The sequence below is a fragment of the Nymphaea colorata genome, chromosome 7 (genome assembly GCF_008831285.2).
Source record: "Nymphaea colorata isolate Beijing-Zhang1983 chromosome 7, ASM883128v2, whole genome shotgun sequence".
In the NCBI taxonomy this organism is placed as follows: Eukaryota; Viridiplantae; Streptophyta; class Magnoliopsida; order Nymphaeales; family Nymphaeaceae; genus Nymphaea; species Nymphaea colorata.
The window spans coordinates 25,001,610-25,017,790 of NC_045144.1; the positions used below are offsets into that span (position 1 = coordinate 25,001,610).

Below are 16,181 nucleotides of genomic sequence, written 5' to 3' on the forward strand. Positions count from 1 at the left end.
TTATGTAAGGAGATTGTTCATGTTTTCAAATTCGAAGTAGCCCATAGGGACCCATTTAAAAATTCATGTACATGTTTATTTATTGTTAAAATCTAAAGGAGGTTCGCACAAGTAGCTAGAATTTAATGCCTGGAATCACTAGTGAATTGCTTTCGACTTTTTAAAAACATTGTGCTTTGTGTGGTTGTAGAACACTTGCTTAGATGCACGCACATACAATTATTTAGTACCATGGTTGCACTCAAGTTGTGCTACCTCAAACCTCTTTTTCCTCCAGCCCAAGCCAAGACTTTGAAGGATGTAAATCCAAACATCTGTTGGAGTTCATATAAAACTTGGAAGGCCAACTAGCTAAGGTGATTGTATTCTCAAAGTTGACATAGATAGGCCTCCTTCTAACCTGACCTACACTCCATAAATACAACACATCTTGTGCTGTTTCATATCACATTGAGCACTCCAATTTAGCCATTATTAGGAGGAGCATCTTCTTTTAGATAAGAAGCATGGTTTGAGCCTGATGGATGGAGAAATGGAATATGGGTCTGCATGGGCTAGCCTTCTACTTGGTGACCCAATTGCTTTACATAAGCTAGAGAAAACTCTCCTAATAGGCAACCACCTCAAGCACCTTGGGTTCAGCATGTATGGTTTCCCACTGTTGCCTCTGCAGTATGGAAGGATAGTCGCCTATTTTTCGGCTGCGTCATTTCCAAAAGCATTTGGAAGAGGATGACTAATTGATTCAGGATAGTTGTTGGGTTCCTATGTGATCACATAACTCAAGTACTGGTAGTAGGGACGGAGCCAAGGGGGGCCCGCATGGGCCCTGGCCCCACCTCAGATATTTTTTTAAAGAAATTTACATGTAAAATTTACTTGTTTTATATAAAATTTTTGAAAAATGATATTTCGGCCCTTGTCAAAATTTAGAAATTTTAATTCAGCCCCCTCATAAATTTTTTTTTGGCTCTGCTCTTGCTGGTAGTTTAGCTAAAAATTCATAAAAACAGGTGCCTACCAACTGTTGGGACAATTGCTTTCATGTCGCCATTTGGTTCATCGAAAACTTACATACAAAATAAGCTTGACTCAAGCTTGATTCATTTAACTAAACGAGCTGAGTTTGAATTTAAAAATGAATTCGATCACATAAATGAGTCGAGCTCGAGTTAATTGGTCTTGCCTCAGTTAAGCTCGAAAAAAAAATATATAAAATAAGTCTTATAATGTTTGTACAAATGATAGATGGTTTAAATGGATGTGCAAGTGACTAGCAAGCGTGAGATTCAATGTTTTCGTCTTCATGCCACCTCTTTCTTTAAAAATGAAATGCTTGGTTCGGCTCAGGCATATCCTTAGCTTAAGCTTAATTGAGCCGAGTTTGAATTTTTAGAGCTCAAGCTAATCAAGTTGATCTCAGCTTGAGCTCGAATTTTGTCTCAAGATACTCGAGCAGAGTTTGAGCTCGCTTAGCTCGGCTCGTGAACAGGCCCTAATGACACCTTCCAAAACCCGATTTTTTAAAAACTTGGTTTCGTAAAAGCCACAGTTTTTAAGTAGTTTTTAAAAAATGTTTTTTAGGTAATGCAAGGAAAACATAGTTTTTGTGAATAACCTAGAGGAGGGCCAGGTTATTCACTACTCCTTTTGTAATTGTGAAAGATGGCTTTTGGTCAAACCCATTTCAAACACACCCAAAACCTGATTTTGGAGGCAAACCCGGGTTTTGCCTCAAAAACATAGTTTTATATATAGCCTTAGAAGGACCAAGATCAGTTTTTTTTTTTTTCTACTAGTGCTGTTGCAATATCTTTTATTTTCATTAATTACCCTTTTCATGAATTTCTTTCCAGCAACCCTTATCATCATCTAGGCTTTTTTTTTTCATACTACATGTGAATATCTTTTTCGTTTTAATTACCTGCTTTCAACTATTTTTCTCATTTAATATTATATCTTTCAAAATGTCATAACTGTTCAGAAAAGGAAATTTGACATTCAGAAGCTAGCGTTCACATCGGTTGCCAATGTCCTATTAGCCCTTCACAATGAAGAAGTTGCCGACATATGTATCTTCTGTTTTCTTAAATATCGTATAAGAATGTTTACTAATTAAGGATAATAAAAAACGAAAAGTAGAATAATAGCAGCAACTATAAGCCAATGATATCAGCTAGGTTGCTGATTTAGAGAATAGCTAAACAAGTTACCAATCAGCAAAAAAAGATATATTTATTTTCTAAAATGCTAATTAAGTAGAATCATTAGCATCTGAGCAACCACTAACTCAAAATAATTTAGACCCTTCAAATACATATTAATTGAAATGATCGAGAGGCACCAGATATAAATAACTAAATGATTCAGGACAACCAATATACAAATATGCAAATGGGTCGATCCTAACAAATGTGAAAATACATAGGTTTTTGGGATTTTTTTGAGGGGGGCAACTGCCCACACATGCCCATGATATGGCTCCACCCCATGTGTCCTTGCTATCAAAATGCTTTGTATTGATATTGACAATTCAAAGCGAAAGACAGATGGTTGGAATAAGAGTATACTGCCATGAAGAACAAACTCACTTTAATTAGATTACACACTCGAAGCAAGATAACAAACAAAGTATATATATGCACGAAAGTTTAACATTCACAACAATTCCAAGACCAATTGCGGTCACAATCACACATCTCATATAAGCATCAGTCATGCAGCATCTTTCACACCAGTTAATATTTCCAAGAGATCCAAGAAACACCATCTTCGACAACTTCACATCCATGCTTGCTGCACCAACTTCACATTCCTCCCTCCCTCTAAATAAATAAATCAAGCAAATGAAACATCTGAGATCGATTTTCCCATCACTACGCGTAGCCGCACATGCCGAGGATACAGTTGACTCCCTTCTTGCACTTGTGCCCGCAACTCCCGCAGTTCTTCTCATCGGAACTGACATCCACGCACTTCTTCTTGCAGCAGAGCTCCGAGAACATGCACTTGTTCCCGCATCCGCCGCAGTTGAGAGCATCGCTCTTGGTGACGACGCACCTCCCGTTGCAGCACTCGTCCTTGCACTTGTTCCCGCATCCCGCGCAGTTCTTCTTGTCCGTAACGGGGTTCACGCACTTCCCTTTACAGCACAGCTCATTGGACTGGCACCTGTTCCCGCACCCGCCGCAGTTGAAGTGATCGGTCTTGAGGTCGACGCACTTCTTGTTGCAGCAGCCGCTGGGGCACTTGTTCCCGCATGTCCCGCAGTTGTGCTTGTTCGAGACGACGTTCACGCACGTCCCCTTGCAGCAGAGCTCATCGAGGGAGTTGCATCTGCTCCCGCACTTGCCGCAGTTGAAGAGATCGGTCTTGAGGTCGACGCACTTCCGGTTGCAGCAGCCGCTCGGGCACTTGTTCCCGCATGTCCCGCAGTTGTGCTCGTCGGAAACTACGTTCGCGCACTTCCCCTTGCAGCAGAGCTCATTGGGCAGCTTGCACTTGTTCCCGCATGTCCCGCAGTTGAGACTCGCAGTCTTGAGGTCGACGCAGCTCTTGTTGCAGCAGCCGCTCGTGCACTTGTTCCCGCATGTCCCGCAGTTTTGCTTGTCCGAGACGATGTTCACGCACTTCCCCTTGCAGCAGAGCTCACTGAACAGGTTGCACCGGTGCCCGCACTTGCCGCAGTTGAGAAAATCAGTCTTGACGTCGACGCAGCTCTTGTTGCAGCAGTCCGGGTGGGTGCTTCCGGGCAGTTTACAGACTTTGGGGTTCTTGTCGCACGTCTGCGGGCTCTGAGGGAAGAGGAGGGATGCCAGCTCTCGAGAAACTCGTTCTTGTGGTTCGTTTGGTGGCGGTACTGGTTCGGGGGCGGCTGATATGATGAGCAGGGCGATGGTGGCAGCCGCTAGCAGTAGGCCCGGTGGAGCCATAATGGTGGCGGCGGCGTTGGTGGCGGCGATGGTGGAGATCCGCTGAATCTAGGCAGGGCAAGGCTGAGTTCTGAGAGTGGGATGAATGAGATATAGGCGTTGGCTTTTGTAGGCAAGCTTTCTCTCCTCGGGAGCTGTGGAGAGTTGAGCGAGATACAGCTCGTTAGAGTAATTGACTTTTGGAGAGATGGGGCCTTTCCCCTGAAATTTCTGCAGCTTTTTGATCTCTCAAGCTGTTGCTTACTTGAAGGTTGAGAAAACTGATTCCTTTTGCAGGGAATTTACGAAACTCGTTCAAAATTTTCGTGTATAGAAATTAGAACTCAACATATAGATAGGTTTTAATTTCTTTTTGAAAAGTTGCAGGTTTTTCCTTGCAATTAAGGTCAGCTCCAACCATTGAAGAAGCTCGCATTCGAGGATAAAAAATTTGAGATTTCATGCTTGATTCCGAGTTTTCAGTTTGGTAGCTTTAGACTTGATTCAAGATTTTCAAACTTGAGACTTTTTTCGTTTTCAATTACTTCACTAACTCTAATAGTAGAACCTACGAAACTAAGGTCAAATAAATTGAGTTTGAATGTCGAAACCGCCCATTATAGCTACTGCTGGGATTGAGCGGCTGTTTTCGGATCTGAAAGTGAAATACCCAGAAGGAAGAGGGTAAGGGTCATGCTCCCTTCAAGTTTTGCAATTTTAAAATATTATTGATTAAACTTTCAAAAAATTTACATAGGCCCCTATAAATCTTTCAAAAAAATGAGGATTGCTTACCATTAAAAATTTTCAAAAAAATTTAATGGTTGCAGTTCGGCCACCCAAAAAAGATGCAATCCTGGCTATGCCCCTAGCATACGCGGCTCTCCTCTTGTCATACAACGGTCAACTAACGATGCAATCCTGGCTCTCCTCCTGTCGTACAACTGTCAACTAAGGTGTGACACATCCATTGTTTGTAGTATAGAAGACTGTCACCCATGAAAAATAAACTAACAACTAAACTTTCACCGGCTTGTCAGCTGCACTACGTGGCTTGGGGCTTGTGTTATACTTCATGGACAAATCAAAGTAAACCCTTACATAAAAAGGAGAATTCTAAAAAATTAAGAGGAGATCAAAAGTTATCAATGTAGTTGCCAAACTACTCATTGGCATTTCCTCAGGCAAAATAAACAGTGGTAAACATTATCACAACTATTTTAGCGAGGTTTTTCTCTAGTATAATATGAAAAACTTAAAAAAAAAAGAGAGAGAGAGAAAGACAGAAAAAATATGGTACGTTTAAAAAATAAATAAAATAAAAAATATGAAAAATTAAAATAAGTAAGAAACTAATAACACAAACATCAAAAAATAAGTAAATTTGAAACAAACAAAAATTAACATTAAAAAACATGAAAAACACGAAAAAAGTGTTTTTTCATTTTGGCGTTTTAGAAAAACGGACTTTTTTTTAAGTTTTAAATGACCGACTTATTTATCACATTTTTTGTGTTTTTTCAAACAAAAAAAACACTTTTTTGTGACTATGGTGGTAAATAATGGTCGCCGTTCTATTAGATGCATGTATTTAGAAAGTTCCTATTATTCCAAGCAAGAAAACAGGACACACACGTGTTGGATCCTGCATGGTAGTTTTGCAAGGTCCTATTTACATCCAATTGCTCATCTAATTGGTTAACTATCTTTATTTATTTGTTAATGCTATTGATAATGGAATCCCGGGAGTTCATATGTCAATCTTATTGGCAGGAATCTTGAAGAATTCCAACTTGGAAAAAGATTTTGGTAGTTTCCTTCTTAAAATATCGACCCACTAGTAGCCGGACCAGATTCAAATAGATGGATCTAGAGAGAGAAACATGCTCAATGATAGTTGCTTGTGCATTCTTTTTCTTAATGATGGGGAGCTCACAAAGACAGGAAACCTCATGTGAACTTAGCTTACAAGAAAAACTGCAGTGAAAAACTCAAGACGCATAGCGTCAATTTTTTTTTTTTCTTATAAGACCTTAATTGGTAGTCAATGCCAAAGCTGAAGAGGATGTTCGTCACTCGATTAGGTGCACAATCCCTAACGTATTCTTCAAATTTCTCAACAAATTTAGCATAGCACTATCGGGTCACTTTTGCTTTTAACTTTTTTTTTTCTCTTCAAGTGTATTCGTTATTGTTATTTTTTTACTAATTTGTTATTTTTTTTAATTTTTGTTTAGTTTTTAAGGTTAAACCCCCGATCAAATCGGATACACAAACTATTTCAATCCCATTCGATTCACCGAGACATTGAGCATTTCGAATCAATTTAAAAACCATTCGAATGTCTTTTTAAGATATATATTTTATATTTAAAAAGTAATTTTTTATTTTAACCGGGTTGGGCTGAGCCAGACTCGGGCTCGATCTCAGGTTTCGAGTGTCGGGCCGGCTGAACTCTTACCAGGCTGGGCCGGATGCCGAGGCCTACCTGTAAGGTGCCAATCCCTAATGTACCCCTAATGGTGTTCCATTTATTCTACCAACTACTAAGAATTTTTGGATAGACATGCTTGAGTGGTTTACCAATTTGATTTTTGTGAGTGCTATTTCTTTAAATTTAAATATAAATGTCTTAAGGAACGGTAAATATGTAATACTCTAGTTTATTAATGTACCACTCCCAAACGACCACCGACATGAAAGCATAGAAGAAAAAACTGGCGTTCCATTTGACGAATATTTAATTGTTTTTAATAGTAGTTAGAAAGTGGCTTATATTAATCATTCCAGGTACCTTGTGTTTGATCTAATAGTACAGATACATTTATTACCACCTGGCCTCGGTCTGCGTTCGGTCTTGGTCACATGACATGCAACCAGAAAAAGAAAACTCAGTATTACAGTTGTCGGTAAAATGGAAGGATGCGAGAAGCAATGGAGATCGACAAAGCTCATCGACGCCATGAACAATTACTTATTAACACAACCGACGAGCTCCCGGAATGTGGTGTCAAGAAGGAAGTGAATCGAACGCGTGGATGCAAATTTTAAAAGAAGGAAGTATGTTTCTTTGTGTGTCGTTCCTTTGGAAGAATTATAATATCAGATTTGTAATGTTGAAACTTAATCGGGTCTATTCGATGGCAAACTTAATGTGCAGACGGTTTAGGAATGCCATGTCTCAGATTCGGTAAATTTTTAATATATTTACATTTTTTAGTTTTATTTTTATATTCTTTTTCTGTATTACAATGATTTCATACATGTAATACTTAAGACCCGATTGGAAAATGAACTAATTCCATTTAGATGGAGATGAGACGTAGTGTCTAATGTTTAAGTAACTTTTCCTATGAACACGAGGAGCATTTATTTGTTCTTGTAGGCATTTTTAACCTTTTTTACAATGGGCCAAGAAGGGTCAGTATATCCAAGTTAAGTTGGATATCCGACCAAACGGTTTCGAGAAACTTGAATGTTGAAAAAAAAATTAATACCCAATTAAGAAATCAGATCGGATTTTAATTTAAAAAACTACATCAGATCATATTCTTATACACATAAATATCTAATCGAATACTTAATTCTAATTGAGACCGGATTTAGTTTTAAAGTGATATCCTATATCAAATGCTTTTGTATTTTAAAAATTAGTTCAAAATTCAGATTAGATATGAATGTGAAAATCAGGTTCTGATCAAATTTGGATTGTGAAATCAGATTCCAAATTCAGATTCAGATACAACTTTTTTCATTCTTATTTGAATATGAATTTGAACCAAGTATATGAATATCCAAAAAAGCATATGCGGTCAAGAGTCTACATGAAACCTCAAGTCCACCTTTGTCATATAAAAATATGTCTATCTTTCTTATTTTAGAAGTGGACATTTATATTAATATCTTTATCTTTTGTGGAGGGATGATTTACAAGCAAGGAATTGCAAATAAGCGGTTTATATATATGGAGTAAAGTAGGCCAAGGCTTGACCGGCACTCCAGTAGTCTAGGACTCTCTTACAAATGCAATGTCAACTCTTTATATTACTAACGCGCAGTTGCGCCTTCTTGGTGCACCCATACGTCCACGAAGAAATAAATTAGCTTAAGATCTTATTCGTCAACACGGTTTTAATAGATATGCCATGTGGTGTACTCAACTTTTCAATTAATGGTTTCTTGTGTTCTAAAGAAAGATGCAGCTTAGGGTTGGAAAGATGCTAACGCAATTAACTAATTTGGTTTAATAGAACTGACAAAGTTAATGTGAGAATTCTCAACCTTCGAATATATGCCACATTTTTTTTTTATTTATCTTGCTTTCTTAGCGAAGCAAGGTGCACGATTCGGTCCAGCTTTGATTGTAACTAAGCAATAAAACCTCCTCCTAAGCGCATTTTATTTGATTGATAATTACTCCAAAGTCGAGCGAGAACACAGTTTTATGATTTGCAATGTTGCTTAATTTCCGATTAAGATCTCTGGTTCTGGCTAGCGAGGCAGGGTTGAGCATTGATTTTCACAAAAAACTTGAACTCTCCGGTCAATTGGTTGAGGCTATGTGTTTGCCTTGCAATGTCTGCTTGTCGCCCGATCAGCAATGTCTCGCCCGACCAGCAAATGCCAGGGGAGGAGCCACAGGGTTTCCCCTTGCAAGAACATGAGAGAGAGAGAGGTTAATGGGGAGAGAGCCAAGATCTAGGCCGTCTGATCTAGGGTTGAACATCCCAGATTTGGTGCTCCAGATGTCAAGTTATACACACACACATATATTATATATAAAAGCCCTAGGGGTGCTCGTCTTGTGAACGAGTTCGAGCTCGAGTTCATGAGTCGACTCGTTCAAATAATCGAGTTGAGTTCTAACTCAACACGTAACTGCCGAGTCGAGCTCGAGCCTTAATCCAGTCTGTCGAGCCTTAATCGAGTCGAGCTCAAGCTCAACAGGTAACGATGAATATCAATTGAGTCGAACTTGAGCTCAACATGTAACGATGAATATTAATTCTATTCAAACGAGTTTTTCAAGCCTTAATCCAGTCGAGCTGCTTCCGTCAAGCTATTCTCGAGCTCGAGGTTTCATTAGTTGAACTGAGCTCGAACTGACTGAACTTGGGCTCGACTCGGCTCGTGTTCACCCTTATAAGTCCCTGAATGATGACTATAACTTTATTTGACACACACACACACATATATATATATATATATATATATATATATATATATATATATATATATATATATATATATATATATATATATATGTATATAGTGGGACCAATTGTGTTATCTCAATATAATGAATGGTGTCTCCTAACATCTTCGTGCAATTTTAATAAATCTAATATATATATATATATATATATATATATATATATAGTGGGACCAATTGTGTTATCTCAATATAATGAATGGTGTCTCCTAACATCTTCGTGCAATTTTAATAAATCTAATTATATATGTGGACTAATATCGCACATATGTAAAAGTACAGAAAAAAAATAATGGTATTTCATAAGGTAGATTAGATTTTATAAACAAAGAAAGCTATACGATTTGTTTAAAACACAGATATGATTTGCAAAATCGAGCAATCAAATTATCAGATCTGTCCGGACAGACCTTTGGACTGTGGATTCCAAGTTAATTCCGATACTTATTTTGGTCTTTTCAGCCAACGTAATGGTAAAATGGAGTGGATTCAGGAACCACATCCCGTGGAGGAAGCCAAATGACTCACAGCGGATCGTAGTGATCCTTTAGATTTGACATCAACTGTGCGCCTACCTCCAACCTCCGATTATGCCAATGGATAATGGTAGTACCAGAAACAGCCAGTGAAATGGCTTGATAAGGAGGACGGAGTTATGGATATGTTACAATAACAGTATACATTACCTTATTTTATGCATTTCAAGGGAAAATATTTTTAAAGTTTCTTATTTAGTTTCTCTCTGTAAGAAAGTAATGAACTCTCTCGATAAATATGCTGTTAAAATAATCAACCCTTTAGGTCCAAATCATTTTCTGTGGTTTCATATCATTGTCACAGAAAACGCATTTTATTAGAAAAAAAATACGTATAATATGCCAAAACACAATCAGCTGTGTAAAGGTGAAAAAAAATGTGTATAATACGCCGAAACACAGTCAGCTGTATAAAACATGAAAAAAACATGACTTTTAAAGAAAACACCAAAAAAAAAACATGAAAAAACACATATTATACACGTATTACACATGTTTTTCATGTTTTTTCGTATTTTTTATGATTTTTTATTTTTTATAATTTTCAAGATTTATTAAATGTTTTAATTTTATAAAAAAATTACCGATTTTTTTTCAAGATATTCCCGAGATATACAACTTTGTCGTATTATACACGAGAAATTTCTCGCCATATAATACCTGTACACGTTTTTTGTGACAATGGTACAGATATAACACAATAAATCCTACATTTGACAGTCACTATTTTTGTCAAATGACATGATTATGAGTCGACGGATTCACAAATATATGATTTTATTCACTAAAATGATCAATAAATTGCCTTGATTTAAGCTGCCTATGTATGGCTTGGCTCTACCCACAAACTATCAACCCAATGGAGTTAGTGGATATGAATGAAAAGTAAAATGAAGGAAGAACTTGAACAGGTACCTTCATTTAAGTTTTATGCATAATTGCACATCCCATATGAGCAAGAAGCGTGCTTCTTGCACTTGTTGTGGCAATGACCACAATGTATTCGGTCATGCAAGAGGTTAACACATTGGCCTCCACAGGACGTCTCCATTGAAAGATTAACACATGAGTTTTGACCAACAATTAGGCCTAGCACTGCCTCGAAGATGGCACACATGATGGTTACCCTTACATTCTGTGGTTTTGTATGCAGAATGGGAAAGAAGCTGACTCTTGCTGTGGTCTCTGCTTGCATGATGATCTGTATGACAAGGTCACCAAGCGAAAAGCTTCGTGTAGCTATAAGAACTATGAATAAGTAAATGATCGGAATAATAGAAGGCATCATATTTGGAAACGAACATGAAGAATCATAAAGATTTTGAAATCTTAGACAGCATGAAGAATCTGTCAAATACATGGAGGGAATTTATAGGGTTGCTGGATGGACATAATCCATGTCTTAACTAGCATAATGTGTACAAGTCGATAATTAAAGCCTTCTTATTTTGACTACAATATGGTGCCGATGAACTCTAGTTGTGCAAATGCATTTACAAGTCTCTATTACTAGAAATTTGATTAAATTTACTGCAAAAGTTGACCTTACACCTGTTGGTACTTAGATATCTTGGTTAACATTTGGTATGACTGCTTGATATATTTATGAAAGTCAAGAAGTTCATGAAATTTTATATGCAATGCGATGAAGAAGGAATGCTACTGGACAATTTATGGTGTCTGTCATGCATAAACCATGACTTGGTAGAAGAAACAAACCTGCCTTGAAGGGAACTCGGTTTCTAGTATGATATATGAGACCATAAGACAACTTATTCCCTGGTATTCACTAAAGCACATGGCGCAATTTATTTTGGGTATGTTCATTGCACTGCTTTTGATCATCTGGCCAAGGCAAGGAACAAGTATTACCTTGTTGATTGGATGTCACAAATTCAAAGGCCAGCATCTATCATATTTCTTCAAAATCATTGTAATGTGTGTGATCTCAATGGTTATACCAACTGGTCGCCAAATTAATGAACTCTCTTGTTAGGCACACATGGTTTTGAGAACGGGAGGAATTGATGGTGGTTTTCAATTAGTCTAGCAAAAGAAAAGTACACATAAGGATACAAGAGAGTTCATACAAACTACAAACTCGCTCTAGTGATCTGCAACTGAAATCTCATATTACATATATATACACTTATAGAGAAGTAATTGATGCAAGACTGTTAAATTATGGTATGATAATATTAGAAAGAAGAATATGAGATAATACAAGGATACAAGAGAAATCTCTCGCTCATCTATTAGCCTGAGAGGACAGCAAATATATATAGAAAATCAGCACGTTACAAGATTTGGTTAGGTTCCTTGATTTTAGGAACCGATTACAAGGATTTGGAAACGGTAGCATTTCCCTTTGATGGGAATCTCTTTTAACGTTCGATGTCTTTAATTTAGGATATAGGATCAGATCCTGTTTAGTGACCATTTATTTTGATGGTTCGTCATCTGATCTTCTTCACTAATAAAGACAAAGAAAAATATAGACATAACATCCCACTAATTAGTCTGGCCGAAACTAATGTACGTTTTCCTTCATACAGACCAGGAAATCAGATTATATAAATACAAGAAGGTTGTTAACAATGGAGTCAAGAAACAAATATCTAGCCCTAATAAAGCTCATTCAGAAGAGGTCATAGAAATAACAGAGACCACCAAATAAATCAGGGAATTTGAATTAACATTATTCAGTAGAAGACGCTTAAATGCTCTGCAATGTCATATTCTTGCATTTTCATATAGCATTCACCTTGTTGATTATTTTGCCGGTCCCGATTTCCCATTAAACTTGCTGATGATGGTACTGCCTTTTTACCATCAATCTGAAATTAAGATGCATAAATGACATCCAATTTTTTTCTTTTTCCTTTTAAGAAACAAGGTGGAGTTAGCTAGATATAAGTCTGCGCACCGGGCGGGGCCCAGGCTTTATTTTTCGGGCCCAGCCTGACCCAGTAATTAACGGGCCGGGCTTGGGCCTCCGACTGTGATTATTGGGGGCCCGAAAAGCGCAACAACAATTTTTTTTTTTTTAATAAATGAAGTTAGGGAGTTAGGGTTTTCTTCATCTTCTTTTCGCTGATTTGCTGAAGACCGAAGTAAGTGTTTGAGGTTATAAACTTGCAGGGACTCAAGGAGGGCGGGCAAAGAACGGCAGTGCCGGCGAGGAAGGGGCTCGCCGGAGGAGGAGGCATTGGGCTCACCAAAAGAGGAGGCGTTGGGAGAATGCGGAGGAGGAGGCGTTAGGCTTATCGGAGGAGGAGACATTGGGCTTATCGGAGGAGGAGGCATTGTGCTTATCAGAGGAGGAGGTGTTGGGCGAAGGTGATAGAGAAAGAAGGCCATGGAGAGTCCGTTGTAGCCGGCAGAGGTTGGTGGTGGGAAGTGGATGGCGGCAGCTGACTTCCATTGCCCAGTTCCATATTGACTCTTTTCGATATTGGGGTTAGGTTTGGGAAGTGTTAGGGTTTTCAGTAACTTGAGAAGGGAGAAAAAATGAAGAAAAGGAAAGCCCGGCCCGATTCGGACCCGACCCACCCAAAAGCCCAGTCCAACCAGCCCGACCCGTTAATAATTGGGCCGGGTTGGGCCTCAGGCATAAATCAAAGCCCGAGGCCCAATATTGCATGGGCAGGCTTCTGTTTTTATAATTTTATCGGGGATGCCCAGCCTTAGCTAGATAGACTTCCAAAAAAACGAGAAAATGCAGTCGAGAGAAAGTAACTGAACTCACTCAAGTCAGACAAAGAGGCCACTCTAATGTGATCGAGCAATATTTCCTATGCCTAGTAAATTTTGTATCTGCTTTTCTCTCTTTAATCTTACGGACAGATCTTCTCCTTATTTTATCAAAAAGCGTATGGTGTTATATTGGAAATTTAATCTTGTTCAGACAAGGAAAGTTTATCTTCCATTTCGGTGCCTTTTCAAATCCTGCAAGCTCAAATGTCTTTTGCTCTGACCTGCCGCTTCTGCAACAAATTCTGCTTATATCTTCTCTTGCTTCTGTTTTTTCATTGTAGGATCCGATCCTGCAATCATATCCTTTCTCTCCTACCTTACCAGGCTTCTGAGACTTGCCTTAAGCATATTGATTTACTGAAACGACCAGAGATTGAATGCTCGATCAGCTTTTCATGGCCGATCAGCAACCAAGATCCTTATCTCTGTCATTATATCCTGTACACCGACCACCTCGATTACTTGATCTACGCACTCTGTCGCGTGATTACACGAATTCAAATCATGGAAACCGTCAAACCGATGCATTTTGGCGTCTATCCTACCAAATTTACTTCGTTAACACAACATAAAACAACATGAAATTGATTCCTTTCACTGCAAGAAGCATTGCAGCGGCTTGATTTCCAAATCACACTAATAACAGCAAATTAAAAGAACCCAAAGATGAAGCTAGTTCATGCGTAACCTTACATCCATGCTAGCAGGAGGCTTCTTTCTTGCACTTCTTGTTGCGCTTTCCACTGTGAATCCGGTTGTTCTGGAGATCCACACACTTTTCTCCACAACACGCCTGTGGATGCTTGCACTGGTGCCCACGTCCGTTGTTGTGCCCATCCTTCAAGATGTTGATGCCGGCGTTTCCGCAGCAGTCCGGCCTGTGGCTGTCATAAGTGCGGCAGGGTTCCGAGTTGGCTTCACTGCCACTGGTTCCGCCGGGTGACCGTGAACCAAATCGGTTCTTGGAACGACGAGTTCTTCTAATTTCAAGTACTACGCAGACATGCACATAGATTTCAGGGGCAAGATAGGCTAAGAACAGAGATATGACCACAATCGAAGTAGGCTCCATCTTCGCTTACAAAAGTACAAGTCTGCGCTAGAAGAGGGAGGGGTCTGTAAGGATTATATATATATATATATATATATATATAATTCTTACCAGTTAGGCTATCATCAACTCAGCAATCTTTATAGATGCTGTAGTAATGAGAAGGGGGATTATAATTAAAAATATCAGATTTTTCCATAACAATATTCCTTGCCAATGTTAACAGCAGTCGGATTTGATCAGGTATGGAATCCTCCAGAGCCACCAATGCGTGCCGGCGAAGGAATTAAACCGGAGGGAAAGATTCTTCCCTTTTGGTATATCTATGAATTTTGTAATACTAGCTATTTCCGGCATTCCTCCTTTCTCTTCGGTTTTCCAAATCTATTGGTATCTTGGTTTTTTTTAACGGTATTTGGATACATGTATTTATGCTCAAAGATCAGGGAAAAATGCACACAAAATTCTTTTAGCATGTATAAGCAGGATGTTAAGTTCTCATAAGGTTCTGTCACCATGACCGGAAAATATAGTTTCTGAAGTTGAAATTTATGTTTTCAACATAGAGATCAAATATACGCAGTCAATCTACTAGAAAAATAGCTTATTTGTCTTTTTATGTTTGATATATATATATATATATATATACATATAGTCATTCTTTAATTATATGAAAAGCTGCCATTTTGGTAAAATTTCACACTTTCTGTTACCCAATTTAGTGGATCCTCAATCATACGGATGGGTTATCCTTTTTTTTTCTTTCTAAAATATAGATTTGTAACACTTGAAAGTCAAGGTCGAACCTAGAGAAGACAGGGACTTTTATAAAGAGACCTGTATTAAATATGCATATCTTAGGGGACGCACGCATGCAGTTTCACATCTTCATGGCTTGTTCATATGTGCATTTACAGGTTACGTGACTAATGCAACCAAATGTTTACAAACATATTATGACAGAGTTTGGGTATGTTCCAAACAGATATTGGACCAAGGGGACTTGAATTTGAATCTTATTTCTGACTGAATCATTTTGAAAAAAAATAATATCCAATTTAAAAATAAGATCAGTTTTGGATTTAAAAAATGAGATCCGATCAAATTTAGATATACATAAATATATGATCAGATATTGATTTAGGTACAGATCGGATTTAGTAAATCCTACATTCAATGCTCTTACATGTTGAAAATCGATCGAATTTGGTTCAAAATTAAGGTTTGGATTTAGATTAGATCTGGATTGTGAAACCAGATATTGGATTCGGATTCGGACGACTTTTCTTTGTTCATACCGAATCCAAATCTAAATTCAAATGAATGGTTAAGGATTATCCAATTCAAATCCGATTGATTGGCATCCCTAATCTTACCTAGTTAGATTTATTAATAAATTTTATTGTGTTCTACGTCCAAGTACAAATGAATCAACAACATAGTTTTTTTTTTTCATTCTTCATTTTTCTTTATGTTTATATGCAGATATAAATGAGAACCACCATCTTGCCTGAAACAAATCCCAACAAATTCATGGACATGCTTGAATTGGCCCGAATTATGGATCCATCGATTGATCGAAGGCTGTTGACGCCATGGCATGTGCCCACAAGGACACAAAAACGGCCCAAAAAGGACGAATGGCGATTGCCTTGGATTTGTTCATAATAAACCAATCAAAAGACAGAATTATTAACGAGTATTAGGTTCCATAG

At 38.1% G+C, this 16,181-nt stretch overlaps 1 protein-coding gene across 1 annotated transcript; it reads right to left on the reverse strand.

Moving 5' to 3' along the window:
• Nucleotides 1-2,876: 2,876 nt before the first annotated feature.
• On the reverse strand, nt 2,877-3,932 carry LOC116257250 (uncharacterized). Its single transcript, XM_031633856.1, has one exon. It carries the CDS (start codon nt 3,930-3,932, stop codon nt 2,877-2,879), a length of 1,056 nt encoding a protein of 351 aa, XP_031489716.1.
• Between the last annotated feature and the right edge of the window lie 12,249 nt (nt 3,933-16,181).